Source organism: Talpa occidentalis, unplaced genomic scaffold (assembly GCF_014898055.3).
Source record: "Talpa occidentalis isolate TD23 unplaced genomic scaffold, MPIMG_talOcc4v2.1 talOcc4.13, whole genome shotgun sequence".
Classification (NCBI taxonomy): domain Eukaryota; kingdom Metazoa; phylum Chordata; class Mammalia; order Eulipotyphla; family Talpidae; genus Talpa; species Talpa occidentalis.
Genome location: NW_023601322.1, coordinates 29,531,809 through 29,555,500, shown reverse-complemented (window position 1 = coordinate 29,555,500; position 23,692 = coordinate 29,531,809). Strand labels below are relative to the sequence as shown.

Sequence of the window (23,692 nt, the reverse complement as noted above, 5' to 3'; positions counted from 1 at the left end):
ATGCCTGTGTACTGAACTTTGGACTTGATGAGGACTCTTCAGAGCTGAAAAAGTCCTGCTTTGTGCATGCTACTAATGACCGGTCCTTCTTGCCAACCTTTGGGTGGCTTTGGGGTTGGGACACTTAAGGGGAGTGATGCAAAGTACTACTTTTTATACCTTCTTGTTACATCTCTGTGCTGGTGTTCTTTTAAAAAATTTTTTTGAAAACATTTTATTATGGAAAATTTCAAGGATATGTAAAAATAGAGATAATGTAATGAACCATCATTATTTGTCACAGTTCTTGAATAATATCTAACAGTCCTGTCTTATCCTATCATTATACTCTAAGCTGCACTCCATCCACCTCCATCTCCTGGTATTTATACCCTTGTATAGTTTCTTTCTACATTGTACTAGGGTTAGTCTGTGTGTACAAGTTGTGGAGTGAGTGCCATTTTCAGGATTACGTTACGAAATACACTGTAATTTCCAGTTTGGCCTTTTACTATTACTTGAATCTTTCACTCCTGGGTAGGCCACTTGGCATGGCTGGAGGAGACCAGTGGAGAAGCCCACGTGGCTTATGGCCTTTTGAGAACAACCAGGTGAGTGAGATTAGAAGCACAGTTTCTACCTCTGGGCAAAAACGTATCTTTAATGTTATTATCAGTTACGTTATTTAATTATTAAAGATAACATTACATTATGCATGTCTGATAGATGAATCATCATCTGTCATATGAATGAAAGTAAAATGATGCCACTTTCACACCTAAAAATACATTAACAGTGATTTCCTTAATATGAAATACCTAGTGTTCAGATTTCTCTGGTTTTCCATTTTTATGGTATTTGTATCATGACCCATGCAAGTTCCATGCATTGCTACTGGTGGATGTGTCCCTGAAGTCTCTCTTAGAATGCAGGTTCCCTCTTCATCTTTTTTTTCCCTCAAGGTTTAATGTTTGAAGAAACCAGGTAGAGGGTGTTGTATTTTTCCTCAGCCTACATTTTGCTGTGGTGTCATTAATTGCATTCCTTTCTTCCCTATAGATTGTTAGGTTAAATATGTTTTGTACAATATCCTTGTGAACGCAAGTGAATTATGTGCTTGTTCAAGTAAAGATGTGAAATCTGGTCATTCGCATGCATCCTCATGGCACTGCTCTCATACGTGTCCCACCTGTTTTCTAGAACTCATATTGTCCAGACTTTGGACTGTTTGATGATTTCTCTTAATCTTCTCTTAATCTTTGTCTTTTTGTTCTACTTCTAGGGAGAAACTAGCGTATCTTCCAGCTATTCTCTTGAATTTTCTATTAAATTTATTACTGTCTTTTTAAAAAATACAGACCCAAAACCCCATAATTTATCTTTTTTAAACATATAGTCAAGAGATATTTAGCATAAAAGTAGCATTTTAGTCTTTCCAGTGTTTCAAGTAATTTTAACTTTGGTGTAAAACTTAGTCAGTCCCCACTTATTGTCCTTGAGTAAAATTAATTAATAAAAAGTCAGTCCCCCAAAGCATACTGCTTGATGGGTTATCTCAGGGAGATTGCTATAGCCCAGAATAACTGAATCAACTTAGAACCAAGGCCTCTCTCTGTTTCTTAATTAGCTTCTTTCTCTACCTAATTGCTGAAAATTTTGTTCCCCTTATTTATTCTTTTTAATGCTAGATTAAATTCTGGAAACAAATTATATATTTAGTAGAATTTTTTTATTTCTTCACATGTTAAATTTCTTTAGATGATTTTGATGAACTTATCAAAGTTGCTTATAATTTTTAAGATTTATGTTTTGGGGGATACTTTCAGTAACATTGCTGTTTTCCTATAAATAGGATTTGTAGTTGTAAAGCTAAACTATATTTTGCATCAGTTAAAATTTTGTACACAAAATATTCTCGCATAAAGATTAGTTATTTTAACCCTTATTTGTCTTAGAATTTGGTTCCTACTTGCTTCATGAATTGTAAATGTCTCTGTTACAGAAATGTAAGTGAAATGAAAGTGAACTCCCTGATCTTTTTGTTTTATCTATTGCCCCAGACACATGACATGACTTGTACTTTAAAAATATGCTTCAAAATGTTTGTCTTTGAAGTATTTTTTATTATGTATTCTGGCTTTTATTAATGATCTCAGAAATTTTACTTTTTAAACTAGCCTTCTATTTCCTTATTTTAGATACTTATTTTTTAAGTAAAATTATCTAAAATTCAAAAAGCTATAGGACAAGCCTTTCTGCCAGACACCAGGTTTATTGACTCTTGATAAGTTGCCTCATTTCCTTCATAGTTTTGTTTTTAATCAATAAAACTTACAGCTACAGTTAAAGCCCTTTGTATATGCCCTCTTCATCTATTCCTCTTTAATGATAGGTCTGATTTTTTTAATTTATCATTACTATGAATGTTTTAAAAGTATTTATCTCTGTGTACATATAAATAATATAGTTTCATATTTTTAATATAACAAGTGGCATATATACATGTCCCTTTTGCGACTTTTAAAAATTGTTTTAGTTCAGGCATTGATTTTAAGATTTATCCTTGTCAATACATGTAGCTTCAGGTCATTTTAACTGCATAAAAGTCACTGATAGGAATGTGCTATACTTTGCCTTTTGTTTTTCTACTTTATGTTTTATGTATTTAACACTTAGACGTCTCTGTAAACATCCTTTTACATGTATTCTCTCTTGTATAGATGTGACAGTTTTTGGTGAAACAAGGCATCTCCAATTCAAAGTCATACCCTGTAGTCATTATTGCATCATGAAATCTATTTAGTGAGTACCTTTTAGTGTCTTAATTAATGAAATAGAAGAGAAACAGATGGACAATATTAGGCTCTCGTGCAATGAGATGCAAACGACTGATTAACTTCACGCCTTTACCCACAGTGTAGTAAAAGTTTATTTCATGAATCATTGTTTCAGTCTGTTTGAACATAAAATTTATTACCATGGTTTATGGTTGAAACCATGTCACCATAGAAGGAAAATAATGCTGAAAGGTAAGTGCCTTTTGATTTTAGTTTACTAAAATTTTACCAAATTATACTTTTCAACAGCAGTGAGTGAGAGTTACATTTCTTTACACATTCATGCAGAATGTAACAGTAGCATGAGTGACACATAATCGTGGCATGAACTAGAATAACACAAGACAGGAAGTTTTTGAATTCTGGTTGCATTTTAAAGATGGAACCCATCAGAATGCCGATGGATTAGATTTGGAACAAAAGAAAAAAGTATACAGAACTGAGCAGACATGTGAATTGTAACAGTTGGCCAAGATGGAAAGAAGAGGAAAGTAGAGATTTGGGGAGTAGAAATCAAGAGTTTTTAGCCCATACTTTAAAGACCTGGAGTTAAGTGGAGATGTTGAAGCTAGAATTATAAAAGGAAACAATAAATTTAAAGACAAGGGATTGGCTGAGATAGCCTTGGGTATGGAGGAGATGAGAAAGAAGTCAGATGACTGGCATGCCCGCTTCTCAAGGTTGAGAGGAGGAGAAGGAATATCTACCAAAAAAAAAAAAAAAAAAACCCAACAGAAAAAGTTAGGTGAGAGGGAAAAGGCATCCATTGCCTTAGAAATCAAAAAAAGGTTACAAGGAAAAAGTGTCAAGTGTATTAAATGCTATTGAAAGGTTAAGTATGAGGAGGTGTCTGAATTGACCAGTTGGTTTCAGCGTGTGGAACTTGTACAAAATTTCTGTGGATGATAGGAGTGAAGCTTTGATTTAAAAGAATGGAGAAGACTTCCACTTTCTATAGTGGTGGTCTTAGTAATTGGGACCCAACTTTCCCCATGAGGACAACCAAAAGTGAAAGAAAATATATGAAAGTAGTCAGCTTAAAAACATCTAGAGGTTAGAAGGCAGAGCCAAAATAGGAGGGAAGATGGAGATCCAGATCAGTGAACTTGAATTTTGGAGGCTACTTTTTTACGTAGAAGCACCTGCTGAGTCCAGAAGGCAAACAGAGAAAAACTAAGTAGTGCTTCTGACAGCCTTTTGGTGCTAGGGCATAAAAACTAGAGTCCAGAGTCTATAGAGTGTGTATTATATGTATACGGGGAGAGGGGAGTGTTTGATAAACCCCTTCACTCATGCTTTGCTTTAAGCTCTGAGTATTAGATTTGTGGTGGCTGAGCCCAACTTTACTGTCTCAATCTGTGAAAATGAATTCAGGTATTCAGAGTTTACTAGTACCTCTAGCTCTCTCTAGAAGCAATGTAAATCCTCTCTGAAGGAAATTCTTAAGCCTAAAAATTTTTTAATGGTATTTCATACATAGTTTCTGTGATGCAGTAAAAAAAAAGGACAGATACATGAGGAAACAAGACAACATGGGAAAAAATACAATAGAAATAGATCCAATAGGACTCCAGGTAACAGTTATCAGACACAGACTTAAATGATTTTATGTAATATTTCTGTGTTCAAGAAAATTAAAAACAAGATTGAGGCTTTTAACAGAGGCCTGGAGTCCATTACAGTATATTCAAGTGGAAATTTTAGAACTGGAAAGGTATAATAAAAATTAATAACAATGGATGGATTTTGCAGCTGATTAAACATAGGTGAAGAAAGAATTAATGAACTGAATTATGTATCAAGAAGTAGTTATCCAGAATGAGGCAAGGAGTATTGGAAGGATGGGAATTATAGAATAGGTAGTAAGAGATTTAGGAGATACATAGAAGGTCTAAAATTGTCAACAAATTGTAGTCGTATAACAAGAAAGACAACAGAGTGGTAGGAATTTTTGAAAGTACAATGGCTCAGAATTTTCCGAAACCAATGAAGGATATTAAGGAACACAATCAGTAAGTTTGATGACCATTGAGCAGGATGCCTGCCACATCATCCATGGGTACACCATAATGAAACTGTTGCAAACCAAAGCAAGAGAAAGTATTCCAAAAACAACCAGAGGAAAGGAAAGATAAAGATTACCGTCAAAGATGCAATGTGAAATCTGACAACTGCTTCTCAAGAAGAAACAAGCCAGGAAAGCCAAAAGATAATAGCATATCTTTTAACGGCTATGAGATTAACTACAGCAAAGATATCCTTCAAAGTAAAACATTTTGACAGAAAAACAAAAAATTATCTACACTTTAAACCAATAAAAGTATTCTCTAAGCAAAAAGAAAACTATCTACTGGAATGATCAGATATAGTAATGATGGATGAGCAATAGAAATGGTACATATAGATAAATTAATGTCAACTTCTAAAACAATAATATGGGATAAAAAATATTTATAAATGTAAAATATAGAACAAATTTTCTTCTAATGGAGTAAACGTGCAGGTCTGCTGTTGGTATGTTAAGTGGGTGAAAATACCAATTAACATCAGCCTTTAATAAATCAGTGATGGGGCCTCCCCGGTGGTGCAGCAGTTGAGTGCTGGCTGTGAGGCTGCCTGCAGCCTCTGCAGCACCTGTTCTATCCCCAGCCGCTGGCGAGGGTCCCACATAGCACACATACTTCTCCTGCCACGCCTGTTGCTCCCCTCAGCAGTGTACTTCATTGGTCTGCCTGTTCTGCTCCCCACTCTGGCTCTGGTGAATTCTCTCACCCCCCCCCTTCTTCTGACTGTGTCCAGTGCTTGTATAAATAAATAAATCTTTAAAAATAAATAAATAAATCAGTGATGCATGTTGCAATCACCAGAAGATTGTGAACATTAGTTGAGTGGAGAAAGTAGACATTAAAAATAATTTTAATGTTTATTTTTCTCCTATCAGGTCAATTTCTCTAGGTATAGACCTAGATCTTAAAAGATAATACAAAGGGCAGCGATTAATAAAACAATACAAGCAGAGTGTAAAGGGCAAATAAAGCCAAAAGTTAGTTCTTTGAAAAGAGTAACAAAAAACAACCTTTATTAAATGCTAAATATGAGGAATGAAAAGATAGTACTATACACTGTGGAGACATTTAGGTTATAAATGGATATTATAATCATCCCAATAAGTTTAGATGAAATTGGGGCCTCCCTGATGGCACAAGGGGTTAAGCACTGCACTATGAAGCAGTCTGCAGCCTCTGCAGCATGAGTTCGATCCCCGGCTGGCCAGGGAGCAACCCATATGGCCCACATGGGCAAGACCTCTCCTGTCTTGCCCGCTGCTTCTCTCAGCAGTGTATTTCAGTCAGTCTGCCTGTTCTGTTCCCCACTCTGTCTCTGGTGAGTCCTCTCACCCTCCCCCCTTTGCATCTCTGGCCTGTACCCCAGCTCTTGTATGCATAAATAAATCTTTAAAAAAAAAAGTTTAGATAAAATTACCTAATTCCTAGAATAATACAAGTGATTCAAGGAAAAAAGAACAGAAAATATAAAGCACCATAACTGTTAATTAATGATTTAGAACCTGGGCCTCCATGGTGGTGCAGCGGTTGAGCGCTGGGTTGTAAAGCTGCACAACCGGTTCCATCCCCGGCTGCTCCCTGGCCACCGGAGGAGGGTCCCACATGGCGCGCAGACCTCCTGCCGCCCGCTGCTCCCCTCAGCAGTGTACTTCGCTCCTTCTGCCTGCTCTGCTCCCCGCTCTGGCTCTGGTGAATTCTCTCACCCTCCTGCACTTCTGACTGTACCCAGTGCTTGTATAAATAAATAAATAAATACGTCTTTTAAAAAATTAATTTATTAAAAAAAATGATTTAGAACCTTTACACACACAGATATACGCAGTCACAAACTTCCAAGCATAGATGGCCTTACCAATAAATTATACGAAACATTTAAGGAAACAGTAATGACAACTTATACAAACACATTTTTTAGATACTAGACAAGAGAAGGAATATAATCAAACTTGTTTTCTGAGATAAGCATGTAAGGACACTACAAGAAAGGAGTTTTGCAGGCCAATCTCATTGACAGACATAAATGCAGAATTACAAATAAAATGTTAGCTGAATCCAGAAATGTATAAAGTTAATTATACATTAAAACCAAATTGGTTTTTTCAGGCATGCAAGATTGGTGTAGTATTTGAAAATCACTTAAATTTGCCACATTAACAAGAAGAAAGAAGTTAAGTTATATATGTGATCATTTCAGTAGATTCAGAAAAAGAATTTGATTAAAGTTTGTCACTAGTCATAATAAAGTTTCAGCAAACATTTATGGAAGAGAGCTTCCTGAATCTGCTAAAGGGTATCTGTAAAACAAAACAGAGCCCCATAGCAAATAGTCATATTTAATAATAGTGTTTTGAAGGTTTTCTCTTTGAAATTTGAAACATGATACAGATGCCCATTATTGTTACTTCTATTTAATGTCATACTGAAGGTTTTTGCCAGAGTAAGATGGCAGTAGAAAGAAGGAAGCATTGGAAAGAAGAAAGGAAAACATATTACTTATAACTGACATGATTTTGTATAATGGAAATCCAAAAGAATTATAAAGGATTAGAATCAATACATGTTTAGCAAGTTTGATGGTTTTAAGATCAATATAAGAAAATATTTCTATATGTCATTTTTTCTAACAAAGATTAGAAAATAGATTTTTTTTAAAAATACCACTTAAAATGCAATCAGAAAATATCAAGTACAGGAAACTCTTAAAAGACAATTCTAAAATATTGAGGGAATTAAAGATATAAATTCAGAGAAGTACACCATGTTCATGGGTGGATGACTCAATGTTATAAAAATGTAGATTTTTTCTAAATTGATTTATAGATTCATTAGTCCCAGTCAACCACATTTGTGAGTGTGTGTGTGTGTGTGTGTGTGTGTGTAATTCGAGGAATGGAGTCTCAAATGTAACTGGAAATGCAAAGATATAGAGGAGCCAGACATCCTTGCAAAATAAGAAAGATTTGCAATAAGCTATCAAGATTTCTCACAAAACTATAGTAACTAAGAGACTATGGTATTGTAAGGACAGACAAGCAGATCAGTGAAACAAAATAGTTTATAATCATTCTCATGCTACATGAGCACTTGATTTAGAACAAGAAGGCACTGTGTAGTAGGAGGAAGAAGAGAAGAGGAGAAAGAGGATATTAAAGCACAAAACTGAAAACAATACCTTTACATCACATGATACAGAAAAATCAAGTCCGTGTGTATCAAAATGTCATAGCAAAGCAGTAATGGTCCTAGAAAATCACATAGAAGAATATTTTTATAACCTTGGGGTAAGGAAAGAATTCTTAAACGAGATACAAAAAAGCATAAGAAATACAGAAAAAGTTTAATAAGTGAGATATCATTAAGGATTTTTGATTAATTTTTTAAAAATTGGAAAATATTGAAGTGGCGTCACAGGAAAGATCTTTGTGACACTCATAACCAACAAAGTGCTCAGGTCCAGAATGTATAAAGAGCTCCTAGACATCAGTAAGAAAAAGACAACCCAGTAGAAAAATAGGTGAGAGACTTCAACCCCTCTTCAAGGAAAAGGTTACCCAGATGACCAGTAAACATAAGACAGGATAGTCAGCCTTATTAGTAATTGAAAAACCATAAAACCATAATAAATACTTCATGCCCTCACCCACTGTCCATAGTAGTGTAAATTGTTACTCCCATATTGAGAAATATCTAATCAGTATCAACTGAAATGCACGTTATCATACTTCATGACCCAGCTGATACACTCCTGGGCTTATCTAACAAATGCATGCATGTATGCATTAAGAGATCAGAACAAAAATGTTTATAGCAGTACTTGTATTGACAGTATCTGTATTGACTCCAAACTGAATACAACCTAAGTATAAAATGTGGCACTTTTCATACAAGGGAATACTTGATAGCAATGGAAATAAACAAAAGCTATATATACCAATGTGAATGAAACTCAACATTATACTGAACAAACTAATCATACAAGAATATATACAGTATAATGCTGTTTCTAGGAAGGTCAAAAGCAGGCAAAAACCAATTATGTTAAGAGTTAGGATAGTGATTGGTCACTTTTCAGAAGAAAAGAAAAGGTAGCAGAGGCAAGGGGGAACTTGTGAGATGCTGGCAGTGTTGTATTTCTTCACCTGAGTCATGATTACGTGGGCGTTTGCTATGTGATAACTCATTCAGCTCTAAATTTATGTTTTGTGCACTATGTTATAGACATCATCGTAAAAAAAATTTGACAAAAATGGGAGAAACAAAGTGGGAGGTGAAGCGGTGGAGACAGTAAGTGTAGCAGTGCTTTTGAGGTTTGTTTTAAAAAGGAGGAAAATGGGGTTGTTAGCTTGGGAGGTTACACAACCAAGGGAGAACGCTCTTTTTCTTATTGAAGATGGCATATAGTGCAGTATGTTTGTATATCTGTGGGAATGATGCCTTTGAGGGAAATTTGAGAGGCGAATATTATAGACTGAATGTTGACCTTGAATAGGTGAGAAGGAATGTAGTTGGCTTTAGAAAGGAACAAGGATAATTAATGCGTTGTGTAGTGGGGAAAAACAGCGCTCATGGTCACAGATGCTTATAGGATGGTATATGAGTTGATGGGAGTATGGAAATTCTCTTCTGATGGCTTTAATTTTTTCATGGAATTGGAAACATCTTTAATACCAGTGAGTAAGGTGTGTGGGAAAGCTTTTGAAAATCTGCAGAGATGGGAAATTTAAAGGAATTGACTAGGAAATGCAGAATACTGGATAGAGCCCACTTGAGGTTGGTGGTTTATAAATTCAAGGTGAGAATATTCATCATGATGATATGTTATCTTTATACTCGGCAGCTCCAGTGCAGGTACAAAATCAATGGAAAAGATGGATTTAGCTAAGGTTGGATTTTGCCAGCTGATTTGATAGAGGGATAGGAGATAGAAGGTAGTGATTATAAATAAAGCATTGTGGATCTCAGCAGAGTAGAGGAACTAGAAAGCATGAGGCGAGGGTAAAGAAAAGTTAAAAGATAAAAGGGTTAGGATTGGAGGTTCCAATGAAGGAAGCTTAAAGATCTGGGATTATGGTGTAACTGGGTTAGAACAAGCCACAATTGGGGTAGGGAGAGAGTGTGGGGAATGTGACCAAAGATTGGGATGCATAAATGGAAATTATCAATAATGACATGGTGCAGGGGTACAGCATGAGATTAAGTGGATGATATGTGGTGGAAGACAGTTGCACTGGAAGAGAGGAGAACAGAACAAAGGTCAGAGAAGGCAGGGTATTGATTAATTGACTACTTGTATACTGTAATGACTGTGAATAGTGACAGAATTGATAAGAAAGGTGATAGAACTTACTGTAACAGAAGGGAGTGACAACTTCTGATAGCACCTTTTTTAAAGAACCTGAGTCTTCTTAGGGAAGAGGGAGAAACAATAGTTATGAATCTGCAGTGAAGAATAAGATACCTGTTCCCACCTCCAGACTCAGTGGTACAGGGAATATGGAACAAAAACCAGCCTCCCTTTGAAAAGCTTCTCAGGAAGCAGTTTTCTTGGTGATATCTTATTTAGTGTTAACAGATGAAGGGAATATTTAGAGAAAAGATTGTGAATATTGCTAATTTTGCTGATGACAATAACCATGAATTTCATAGAGCACAGGTTTAGAGGACTTAGCGAAATTGCAGTTAAAAGTTTGGGTAATTCACAATGACATGGGTTTTTAATTTTTTTATAGCATTATCTTCAGTCGCTTATACTTATAAGACATTTCCACTAGATCTATAATTAGGTAACTATCCTCATTCTTAACATTGTTTTCTTTTTTTTCCTAACAGTATTAGTGGTTTGTAATTTATTTTTTAATTTTTAACTTTTAAAGTAGCTTTTCCTTTTGTTTATCCAGTTGTTTTTTTAATTTGTTATTTATGTAAATTCTTTTTGTATTTAATGTTTTCTTACATCTTTAAACACTTTAAAATAATATTTTTGTTTTTTAATAAATGTATTAAAGGTTCTAAGTCTATATCTGTGCATCACTTTAGTACATCGTAGTAGTATTATATATAGTATTTTCATCTATTCATCTGTAGTTTGTCATTTCCATTTTACTTCTGTAATTTCCATTTGATTTCTATTTAACCCAGAAAGACTTGAAAATTATTTTGAAATTTCCATACACATTTCTTGTTGTCTTTTCATTTTATTATTGTTTTTTATCCTTGATTTCTAATTAATTTAATATTGGTCAGTGATCATTATCTGTATATGAACATGATCTGTTTGAAATTTGTTGAAACCTTTGTGACTTAGAAAGTGTTTAGTTTTTTAAAAATATGTTTCCTCTGCATTCAAATAATGTTTAGTTGCCTGTTACACCCAGTTTTTGTTTTGGTGTCCATGATCTGCTAGATTCTGATTAAGTTGTATTTTAAAAATCTCCCATGATTGTGGATTTGATACTCTCTCATTCTGCTAGTTTGTTTTTCAAGGCTTCAGCAGTGGACATACTTAAGAAAAAAATTGTCTTTTTATTCCAGTGTTTACTGTATCTTCACTATCATTCCCCCATTTTTTGATATTGCTACACTTCCTTTAGTTTAACATTTTCTCGGTGTGTCTAATTTTTTTTTCTATTTGCAGTTGTTTGTATGATTTTGTTTTAGGTGTATCTTCATTAGGTGGCTGGATTTTATATTTTTAATTTACTCTAGTTTATCTTTAATGGTGATGAATCTTTATTGTGAATATTAAGGTTTGGATTTTAGCCTGAGCCTATATGAAATTCATATTCATTTTTGACTGTTGAAAATGACAGTTTCATAAATTTCAACCTATTTTTTTCTCTTTTTTGCTTTACTAATTGATAATTTCAGTTGATAATATTTTTAGAATTCATCTTTTTTCCTCTCCATTGGGAAACTCTACATTTTATTTTTATTCCTTTCATAGTAAGACTTAGCCAAATTGTAATTGTCAAGGTGTGGATTTATCTTTACAAGCTAGAGCTTTTCAGTCATTGTCCCCTTTTTTTCTCCCTTTGTCCCTTTTGAATTTTCTCTATGTGGGTTTCTATTAATATCTTAATGCTGGCGAAGTCTGGGTCTGTTCTTCCATTTACTTGCTTTGTGACTTTAGATAAGTTACTTGGCCCCAGGATTCCTGTACAAACAATAAGGAAAATACTAAGAGTGGTTGTGAGGATTTTGTAGTGCTTTGAATAATTGATATAGAAAAGGATATGTGCCTTGGATATAGAGAAGACCTCTGTTCTGGGGATGAGCTCTTGGTGCCAGTGCAATTCTCAAGAAAAGCCAACTCCAACCATGCTTTTCCATCCCACTCTCTTTTTTACCAATTACTCTCTGGCTTCTGAAGCATATTCACAATGAAATATTAAATATTAACTATCCCTCTGTTAAGTTTTTTTTTTAATTCATTGCTTGTTTTAAGCCATGGGCTTAAACTGGTGGTGTATAAGACGCTGTCCAGATTGTCCTGTGCCTGCCAAAAATCTTTTTGCCTTGTAGAATCTCTAAGGATATATTCCCTAAGGAAAACTGGAGAGAAAAAAAATGACATGTTCCCTTATGAAAAGGGGTTAAATAGAAGTTAACGATCAATGAATAACTTTTGTAATATGTGAGCTTAGGAAAGAAGACTTAAGACTCATTTCCCCTAATATGGCAATTCTGTCCTATGTAATTAGTGTTAGGTGCTTAAAAAGTAATAATACCATTTGTTGAGTACTTATTGTATAATAGACACTGAACACATTGTTATACTTAAGCAGTTGAGAAACAGAGTAGTACTATGCCCAGTTTACAGATGGAGAACTCAGGTTTGGGGAGATAAATGATTTGTGAAAAGTATCCCATGTGAAATTTCTCAGTGATAAAACATGTAATCTTAATCACTATGCTCTGCCATCACTTTATGGCTAGATTTTCATTATTCTTGTCTGAATGAGAGTATACAGAAGAGACATTTTGTAGCATTGCCAAATATTGCCAGGCAGATAGCCAGAATCTCAAGAAATAATGACTTGTCATTGGTAAATAGTAGGTAACAAAGAATACTTTGAAAATCATAACTCAGCGGGACATGGAGAAGAGATTGGATTATATGTTCAAATTCACTTTGATTTGGTATCAAGAAACTTTTTCCCTCTTAACTCAGTTTCCTCAACTGTAAATTGGGAAGGATAATACTTCTCACTTATGATTGATTGGAAGGATAAAACATACAAAACTCCTAATACTATATTAAGCCCTGAGAAATTTAGGGTAAGTAGAATGGGACTTTAACAGTTGAAAAAATAATAAAAATAAGAGTATCAAGAGTCTTCTGTTGCTCTGTACACCTAAATTGTTTGAATTTATAACAAATGTACAGAAAACTAACCCCCCCTTCAAAAAAAAAAAAGCGCATGGTGAATTGAAGGGGATGTTGTGCAGAAAATTATTCACAATATACAAATCAGTTATGAATAACGTTTTATATAGTTCTAACATAAACTTTAAATAGTGATATAACCAAACTTATAAAAACTACTTTGTGATGCTGAGGCACTAGTCAAGTGTGTATGTTGGGATGGGGATTGGCATGGAAATAAATCCTCATATTCTGTAGTAAGAAGTAAATTATGTAATATGTAGAATTAGAAAAAATGAAAATGCACATATAGTACTTAGAATTATGGAGGTAAATACGAAGAGAAAAAAGGTAAAATAATTGACTGTAGATTGCATTGTGAGAAGGGAAAGGCAGAAGGGGGTGAGGGAAACAGTTTTCTAAAACAAGTCCTTTGATGAAAGGCCTAAAGTTATTCAGGTAATTCTGAGTTCCACAGATCCCCCCTCTCCTAGAAGACTTATGACTCTAACCTAGTGCTTCTCAAACTTGCTAAGGTAGAAGAAAGAAAAAAAGGTGGGAGTTTGTTCTCTGACCTTTCCGTTGCTCAAGTTCCTCAGACTGGACAGAGAGCTGCTCATGGGTTCGCTCTTTGTGCACACTTGCAGTTCTGCAGCTGCCTTTGCATGTAGATGGGTGAATGCCATCAGTGAGGAATGGGAAGTTTACCACTGGTTCGGTGGAACTTGGAATTCTCGTGTTCTTCCTCAGTTGACCTGCTACCATTTACATTGCAGAGTCCTCCTCAGAGAGCTGCTTCGTGCATTCTGCCCAGGCTTTGTAGATCCACTCACTGAAAGAAACAGTGGAATGCATTTATTCCATCTTTGCTGGGACCAGAAAGTACACCCATTTAAAGTATATATAATTCAGTGATTTTCAGTGAACTGAGAGTTATGCAAGCACCACCACTTCTAGAAAATTTCCATCACTCCAAAAAGATCTCTGGTATACATTTGTAGTCACTTTCTGTACCCACTCTTAATCCTAGGGTAAGTTACCATTAATGTACTCTGTTTGTATGGATTTGCCTTTTCTGGACATTTTATATAAGTGAAGTCATGTAGTAGGTGGTCTTTTGTGTCTGGGTTTTCTGTGAGAAGGATGTTTCTGGGATTCATTTATCTCATACCTAGCGTGTATCTTTTGCTCACTTTTGCCCAGTGTTTTCCAATTATATAGCTATTCCCCATTTATTTCTCCCATCACCAGATGATGAACATTTGGGTTGTTTCCATTTTCTGGCTATTATGAATAATGTTGCCAAGAACATTAGTGTACATGTTTGTGTGGATAGGTTTTCAATTTTCTGAGGTAGACTCCTAATGGCTAGGTCAAATGCTGGTAACCTCTGGCCAGACTTGATGCGCAGGACCCTTGGTGTGTGGACTGGTAGGTATGCCTCACAAGCAGGAAAAGCACTTGGTCTGGAAATCAGAGCCAGAACTGGCTAACAGAAGCCACCTCTACAGAGTGCAGGCAGCCATATCTGGGAAGCCCATTGCTAGGGTGATTAGGCGACTGAGAATTTGCTGGCGATGCTACTGAAACTCAGTGGAGAAAAATGCCTCTGGTATCCACCACACTTCAGTGGTAGCCACACAGTGGGAAGGAGGATAAACAAATAATCACACTGGAACCGGGAAGTTTCCAACACCCTTTACTGACAAAGGTTGTCATCTTTGAATTTTGCCAGCAGCAAAGGAGATTTAGGGGGCAGTTCCACTCCCAGACAGTAGCAATGAAAGGTGTATTTGGATCTCAGAGTGCATAAAGGGCACACTATATGACACAATATCAGCTCTCTGATAGCCAGTGTAATTTTTTTGTGCTTTATTGTTAAAATTTTTCTGTTTTAATTTACAATATGGTAAATAGCTATAATCCACATAAACAAAAGCAATTTGGGATTCCCAGTTCTTAATCATGAGATTTTAAGTCAAAATATTTTGAGGCCCACTACTCTGTGTTACTCCTTTTAATTAAAGTTCATTAAAAAGAAACAAAAGTCATCTGTAACTAGCAGTTCAACAACTTTCACTTTGTGGAAGTTCATTCAACTGTGTTTATGGTTGTCATCTTTTTTATCTGTATATTACATCACAATAAGAAGTTAAGACTCTTCTTTCTCCTCTCTTCCTAAACCACACCCTGTATGTAACTTTTTTTTCAAGTTGCAGAACCTTATACTGGCTAATTTTCATGTATAAGGGTAAACGACTCAATGGACAGGGTGGATGAATGCTGCTTCATATCACTGCTTGTGGCCTTCCTGCTCATCCTTAGCTCTGTATCTCACCTTCCCAGCGGGACCTCCCAAACCAGCCCCACCCCGCCAGTGGAAAACTGAGCTAGAATGCTGAAAGGATTTTTCTTCTCAAGTGTTTTTTTGCCCAGGTAGAGAGGGGAGAGTGAGTGAGTGAGAGAGTGTGTGTGTACCTGTTCAAAGATCAGTTATGATAATTTGTCCATATTTTTTATTTTGTTCTGAGAGAATGAGTTTTTTACAGTCTCTGAACAAGTATATTTAACTCTTTGATAAAGGAAATTAGTTTCTTTTTTGTATCTGTTCTTCTGGATCTGGCTCCTAATATTACCTTTGTTTTCTGAACCTTCCATTCCATTGTGATTTCCACTTTAGTCTTTCTTACTGCCAGTGTTCTTATAGTTTTCCTTTTATACTGTTTCAGAATTTAATTCTGTTGTATATCATCCAAGAGATAAATCTGGCTTATCACTTGTCTTCTGCACAGCCTGCTGTCTCAGATTTTTTTTTTCTTCCTACCTACTTCCTAAGCATGCACACGGCTAGCAATGCTATTTGTGCAATGCACATTTTGCCTGATCATCTTCTGGCTCTCACTTGATTTTGTTCTTTTTGTTGTTTTGGTAAGCTGGCAGCTTTGTAGTTTACCTTTGCAGTTGTCTGCTTTCTAATTCTATAACAATCAGTAGGATTAATATGGGAAAGAAATTTGTTACTTTCTATGATTTAGTTAAATAATGTTAGAATGAAAAATAACATTATTGTTAAATAACTTTTTCTGAATCCCTTTTACCTGTACACAAGCTATTCAAAGTCTTGTTCCAACGGTCTGTAAGGCAGTCAAGATAGATCTTTCCATAAAAACATGAGTACCCTTGGCATGCTCTCCTGTGATATATATGAAGCATAATACTAGTGACACTTCTACCCTAGCTGTCACTTAAAACAATTTTGAATGGGAAATATCTTCGGAGTTTTTTTGTGGGATGCTGCAGTCACATTCTTCTTCCCATAGCATAGGGACCAAATCTTTTGGATCTCACCTCTGAAGTCTAATCTTAGAGGGAGGGAGTTTTAGAAGGGATGACAGATTTTGTGGTCTTTGAGTGGATCTTGGAGTATACATAAGGTGAGAAGACGTTGACAGTGATGTGGAAATGAAGCTATGGTCCTTCGGGTCAATGGATAATGAGGTTACTGGTAATAGGAGATGGAGACCACACTGTGAAAGGGGATCTTGGGAATGGTAAAGGGAGGGTGTTGAAGTGGGGTTTAATGAAGAAAAATCGAGAACAGACTAGTGTTGATGAGGCTGATAGTGAACTTTCCTGTCACCTCTCCTTTCAACCCTTTTTACCTTGTTATATTTTTTTCCCTTCCATTTCTCATTTCTTCCTTCTAGCTGACAACTAGCAGCCCTAGTGTGATGCATTCAGTAAGTAAGGTTAGCACCTCTTCAGTAAAATGGTTAATATCCTCACCTGTCAGTAGCGTTGTTGTGGAAGCTTCAAATGAGGGGTTTTGTTGGTATTTTTCTCATTCTCCCTTCTCTTTTCTTCTCTCCCATTGACAGATAATAACAAATGAAACTGGAGAGACCACAGGATTTAAGGAGCTATTGAAAGAGCAAGGGGGAGGGTGGAAAGATGACTAGAGCAACTGTTATAATTTGGGGAACCTGAAAGTGTTATATATGCAGTTGTTAGGGGTCTTTGAAAACACATCTCTTGATAATCCAGTCACTTCTATTCTTCTTCCTCAGTAATCTGTTGTCTGGTAGTTTCATCTGGTTAACAGATTGAAAGATGTGCTTAAAAAAAATACAATTAATACACTGATTGCGCGTATGTTTTGAGTATGTTTGGTCTTTCTGATGACTGCATTTCTGATGCAGTTTTTACTAACTACATGTTGATATTTAACTATGGAAGAGGCACATCAAGAGTTTGATCAGCACAGCATGGACTGTGGAGTCCTCAATCTGCCCTTCCTGCTCCCTCACTGTGTCTGTCCTCAGCTTCTCATTTGTGGCTCTAGTACCTCATAGAATTATTAGTACCTAGTATATAATAGACACTCAGTAAATATTAGCTGTCTTCTTTGTAGAAGGTGTATTTTTATTTTTATTTCTAAACTGTGTAGACTCATCTTTTTGTGTAGTTGGGTTCTTTTTTTTTTTTTTTTAAAGATTTATTTATGCATACAAGAGCTGGGGTACAGGCCAGAGATGGGAGGGGGTGGTGTGAGAAGATTCACCAGAGACAGAGTGGGGAACAGAACAGGCAGACTGACTGAAATACACTGCTGAGGGGAGCAGCAGGCAAGTCAGGAGAGGTCTGCTGTACCATGTAGATTGCTCCTTGGCTGCCTGGGGATTGAATTTGTGCTGCAGAGGCTGCGGATTGCTTCATAGTACGGTGCTTAACCCCTTGCGCCACCAGGGAGGCCCCAGTCTATTTGGATTCTTAAGATGCATTCAGTTTGGAGTTGATGATACCCCTTAGCACATTCTCCATTAAAATGAGTCAACCGAAAACATTATCAGGAAGAGGTACCTAATTTTAAGAATACATTTGACATCTTTAAAATAATTTAAACCATAAACATATAAGTTTAAATAGGTACTTTTTATTAAATATGCAACATTAACCAAGATTTAAATCATTGAAAGGTTACCTAGAATCCCACCACTAGAGCTGTTTTTATTGTTCCGTTACCCTTTCTAGTCCCAATTCATTGATAATGCTATCTTAACAGTCACTTTTTATAAAGGCATTTGCTTTGTCTCTAGGTGTAAAACAAAGGTGTATCCAGATAATCTTCCTACAACAAGTGTGGTGATTGTTTTCCACAATGAGGCTTGGAGCACTCTTCTTCGAACTGTCCATAGTGTCATTAATCGCTCACCAAGACACATGCTAGAAGAAATTGTTCTAGTAGATGATGCCAGTGAAAGAGGTAAATTTTAAATCTTAATGCCAATAATATGCTACACCTTTTGTCATTAATGGTTAAAAAGCTAGCTGCTCTCATTTTTAACCTAATTTTATACAAACTTCTAATTTGTCCTAAAAATATTTATGGCATTTGAACTCATTCACAAAAAAACAAAAACAAACCCTTGTGAAACTTAAACTATTGTTTTAATTAGTTTTTAATTTGTGTCACACTTTAATCTTATTTCAAAAAGAAATAATGCTATATAAATGTTTATGCAGAACAGTGAAAAATGCCACATAATTTTTTTAGGATTTTCTCTGGAAAACTGCATCCCTGAGTCTGTGGAGAAAGACTGGATCCTACTTAGGGATGGAGGAATTTAGTTTCATGTACAGTGTGAAGTATCTTTATAGCAAAACAGATCCTTAGCTGGGTGAGGCTTAGTGCACTAGGTTATTCTTAGGTTTTTCTTTATTTTCCATTTCCAAGTTCAGAAATGATTTAAAGCTTGGTGCATAAAGGGATGAGGAAGGAACTTATGAAAAGGTGACACTTACTATGACTAATCTGAAAAAAATCTCTACAAGTGACTCTTACCCAATTACCCTTCCAAGAATCTAGATTTTTCACAAGTTTAGAATCTCCAAAAATTTCCTAAAATACTCTTTTGGGGAATATATAGTAATTAAAGGTACATTGGGCCAACATCATTTATTCTGAATCTTTCTTGGAGGGTCTGCATCACAAAGCAGCATAGAAAAGGTTCTACTTAGTTCATCAGTAAAAAAACCTATTAAATTCAATGACAGCAGCATTTCCCAGGCTTTCCCCCCCACACACACACATCTGTTTAGGAATCACTGTTGTCATGTGTTACTGCCACTGTTTCTATGATGACATAAGAAAAATTTGGAGGGACCTACACATAATGGCTCACTCTTCCTTCCTTGACTAGGCTATAATTTCACGACCCACCATTTCAGCCTCTGCTGATGGCAACTTCAACTGTCTTTCCTAATCTCTCACTGCATCTTCTGAAATGGTTTAGTTAAGTTTTATACCTTCTTTTTCCTCTGCCCACACTAAAGATACACATTTAATCATGATTAATTTTAATCACATCATATCTTAAGTGTTGGGAATAATTTCCAAATTCATAACAATTTAAATCTTACTATTTTGCCAGACTGTAAAGGTATAAATGAAGAATAAGATAAGTCCTGTCTTTTCAAGAACCTTATCTCCTTAATCTAATTGAGACAATTTATAATCACATAAAACATTTAAATAATAGTATAACATATAATGGGAAGATGAATGACAGTTGTTATAAACTAAGAATACCACATTAGAACAAATAATTACCGTTGACAGTAGAAACATAAAATTTATATGGATGATTATTTGCTAATTAATCCCTCTTTAAGAAAACAAACTGCAGTTAATTTAAGCAGTGATAAATATCAGTGCAGTGATAAATAGTCTATCCTGCAAATGACTTGTGTTTGCTTTACTTACATTTGATATTTGCTAAATTATTCTTCAAGGAGAATTTTTTTTAAGTGAATTTTTATTTCTTTCTTTGATTTCTCTATTGTTGTTTTGAGTGCCTGAGAAGGGTTATGTGGAATAGTTTTTGTAGGATGTAACCTAATCAGAAAGACATACGTGCCAACAACTCTAAAGTGACAAAATCACATATACTATTTATCTTTTTTACTTTTTCATGTAGGCCCTTCTTAATCATCGAACCTGTAAGAGAAATATGGGCAGATGTCCACCTCACTGTTCCATTTGGGGTTCTTAGTTACTAACCCGGATCCCCTAATCGGGGATATGGTTCAAAACCCCTTTAACTCCTACCAGGAAACTTTCTAGGTCACTATCGCTGATAGTTGGAAACCATGAAGCATTGTGTTGTGTGGTTATAATTGCAGTCTTGCTATGTGGACTAATTATCTAATACTTCTTTGTCTCTCTTGTTTGGGTACTAACTGTAATAATTCTTTGGCTCTCTTGTTTAGGTACTAACTGTTGAGCCTATAAGCCAGAGAAAGAAAGCTCTTTATTTTTTGTAACTATTTAAGTCTGCTCTTTCCTATTCATGAAATGCATCCAAACCATCACCATTTCTCACCTGGACTGCTGAAACAGACTAACTAGTCTAACGAAGCTCCCCCAAATACACTCTCACCCTTTCCCATCTGTTCACAGTGCTGCAGAGTGAAACTTTAAACATGTAAATTTGGTCATGTACTTCGGTGATTAAAACTTTTCCTCTAAAGCCTGCATGTCTCGGCCTTGGCCTGCATCCAGTCACATCTTGAACCCACAGTTTAGCTCACATGTTTACTTAGAATCAAGCTTTCTTTAGAGAAGCTTTGACATCCCACAATCAGGTCATGATTGTCTGAACACATCAGACATTTTACACTTCTTCCACAACATTCACAAGAGATCTAAACTATTTACTGTCCATTGACTATCTCTCCCATCATCTCCTCAGTGCTGACAGTGCTTGTTACATAGTAAAACATTGATTTAATGAATGAATGAAAGAATAATTAAACAGTTAATTAATCCTGGCTTCTATTTCTTGTTGATACTAACTTCCTAATTAGGTTGTGTAGCATGTACAGTCTTCTTGTGGCCTTAGGGTACTTGATTTCACAGGTAAGCTGCTGAGTTGGCAGTAGCTTCATTTATTATAGATGTGAGAAACAGGTGCTGTAATTATCCCTATTTTATTGATGAGGAAATTAAGCTTAGTATAAACCCAGGACTTGACCTCTTTTAACTGTTATGTATATCACATCTATCATAACTTTATTGTTAAAGGGTCTATGATGAAGACAGTCTGGATGAATCCCTAGTTTATGTCAGAAGTTATGTAATTGGCAATTCAGAAGGTTATTTTAAGACTTAGAACTGATGTAATGTTCCTAATCTGAGATGATACTGTTTTTCTCATTTCACACAAAAGGAAATGATGGTTCTTGCTTAGTAGGGATTAGGAGATGGGTTTATTAAGACTCTAAATTCCTTACTCTCCCCTACTGTTTTTTAGAGTTCTGGCTTAGATTTCTCATGTATTTGCTGTGAGCAGTGAAATTTTCCCTGATACTCTGACAAGCTCACTTCCTGGTGGAGATGCCTAGGGATTCATTTATAAACCAGTAACTATTAAAGCTACTCTGATAAATGAGATTCCCCCCCGCCCTGCTTTTTTTAGATGATGTAGTTTTTGAACATAATCTCTTACCACTTTCCCCCAACCTCATTTTTATAAAATGAGGCATAAATAAGTAGCTCCTAATTCCCCATCCAGCCGTGAGGCCATAATTTTGCATCACCTGTTAGGAAGACACCTATTTCTTGGCCTTATTGCATGAAAACCACAAAGATGCCAAGAAAATTTGTGGAATAGTTACTTTTTTTGAACTTCCAGACCATAGAATTATGCATTTTTCATTTTGTTTCTAGACAGGACAGATAATTATAGCTTTCAGAGATGTGGGACTTGGGAATTAAATTACATTCTTAGAAATACTTGAAGCTGTCTAATATTTTTGGGAAGACATCATTCATAACATACTCCATCCTGACAAGTCTAAGATACTAGAATAGATACATCTTACACCCTACCACATGAGATTGTTTGAACCCTGGACACAATTTAAGCCATGTCAGATCAGGTGATTCTATAGTCATGATTTGTTCTCTCGGGAGTTCCCTTCTGGGCTTTCTTTCTGTGGATGAAAAGGTGGGCCTGGAAGTTAGGCTGACCCAGGTTAGATCTGCCCTTTACCAAGCTGTGTCAGTTTAATCAGTTCGTTTCATATTCGTTTCATTTAGATGCAGCCTTTTCTGCATCTAAAACTACTAACAATCACATAGGGTCATTGTGTGGCTTAAAAGAAGCTAGCACTATGCTGAACAGACCCCAAATGACAACTGCTACTACAAAATGTTGCTTTTTTCCAGGGTTGGCACTGCCCTTACCTTTTTACTCAGTATCAAGTTATATCTTTCTGATATTAGAATTTGGTTCATAATGTCACAGTGATAATCACAGTTCTACTCCAGATACTCTTTCTATCTCAAATATATTAGGAAACATATTAGCAGAAGTGGAGAAGATCAGTGTACTGGTTTAGTGGGTATCCATAGGCCTTTATCTTTTACAACTTTCATATCTCTGATTATTTCATTATTAAATCATTCTGATTGACCAGACTAATACCAAGAACCATTTCATTTTTACTTGTTTTTTCTCTCTACTGTACAGGAAGTTCTTTGGTTTAGTATTTAAAGAGCCTCTTAATATGTATACGCTGATCTCAATGAGATCTTCCCATTACTAGAATCCCGCTGGACAAAGGTAGTGTTAGGAGTCCTAGAGTCTCATGTCAAGTTTTTCCTTCCCAAGATTATTCATGTACCTAAAGGTGTGGGGACTGGTTAGAAAAGTATTTCCCCATACCATCATCACCAATTTCAATTCCACAAATGAACCTGATCTGAAAAATTCTTTCTCTTTGCTTAAAGATCCTGAGCCTTTTTTACTTCTTTAAAATTTTATATGCATTTATTTATTTTTAATTTATATTTTATATAATTCTTACATCATTTTTCATTTTTGCACAACAGCAACATGGTTGGAGCTAGAAGGGATCATGCTCAGTGAAATAAGTCAGAAAGAAAAAGAAAAATACCGGATGGTCTCACTCATTGCAAGAATTTAGAAAACTTAAATAAAGGACCAGGAAAAAGACTAAATAATACGAAGTAAAAATCAAAATCAACAAGCAACTATAAACCAGAGACACACTACGTGGGGAGGGCGGGGAAGTGGCAAGGAAAGACTGGGATCAAAATAAGGGGGGGTGCAATTGTATGGGGAATATAACCAAAATGAAAATGCATACATTGAGCCTTTTTTACTCTTTAAACTCAATTATGTACTTTGGAAACAGGGCATCCTTGAATTAGCTCTATCCGAACTTTCCAGGAGAGCTTTAATTTCTTATGCCTGTATCCTCTTTTTATCCCTCTTCCTGTTCTGTGCGCTTTCCTTTTTAACTTTTACCTGTAACTACTTGTCTGTTTGTCTGGTCTTACAGTAAGCCAGCATTTCTTTTCTAAGCTTGATCTCACTTCCTGCCTCTTAATAAAAGAATTACGTAGTAAAAAAACTATG

General features: G+C 35.7%; 1 protein-coding gene across 3 annotated transcripts in view; it reads left to right on the top strand.

Annotated features, from left to right (window-relative positions):
* Positions 1-23,692, top strand: part of GALNT1 (polypeptide N-acetylgalactosaminyltransferase 1) — a 96,384-nt gene that overhangs the window by 51,464 nt on the left and 21,228 nt on the right. For all 3 annotated transcript variants that reach the window (XM_037508652.2, XM_054694098.1, XM_054694097.1), the window contains one exon: positions 18,344-18,510. In XM_037508652.2, coding sequence (XP_037364549.1) covers positions 18,344-18,510 — 167 coding nt within the window. The remainder of the gene's footprint in view (positions 1-18,343; positions 18,511-23,692) is intronic.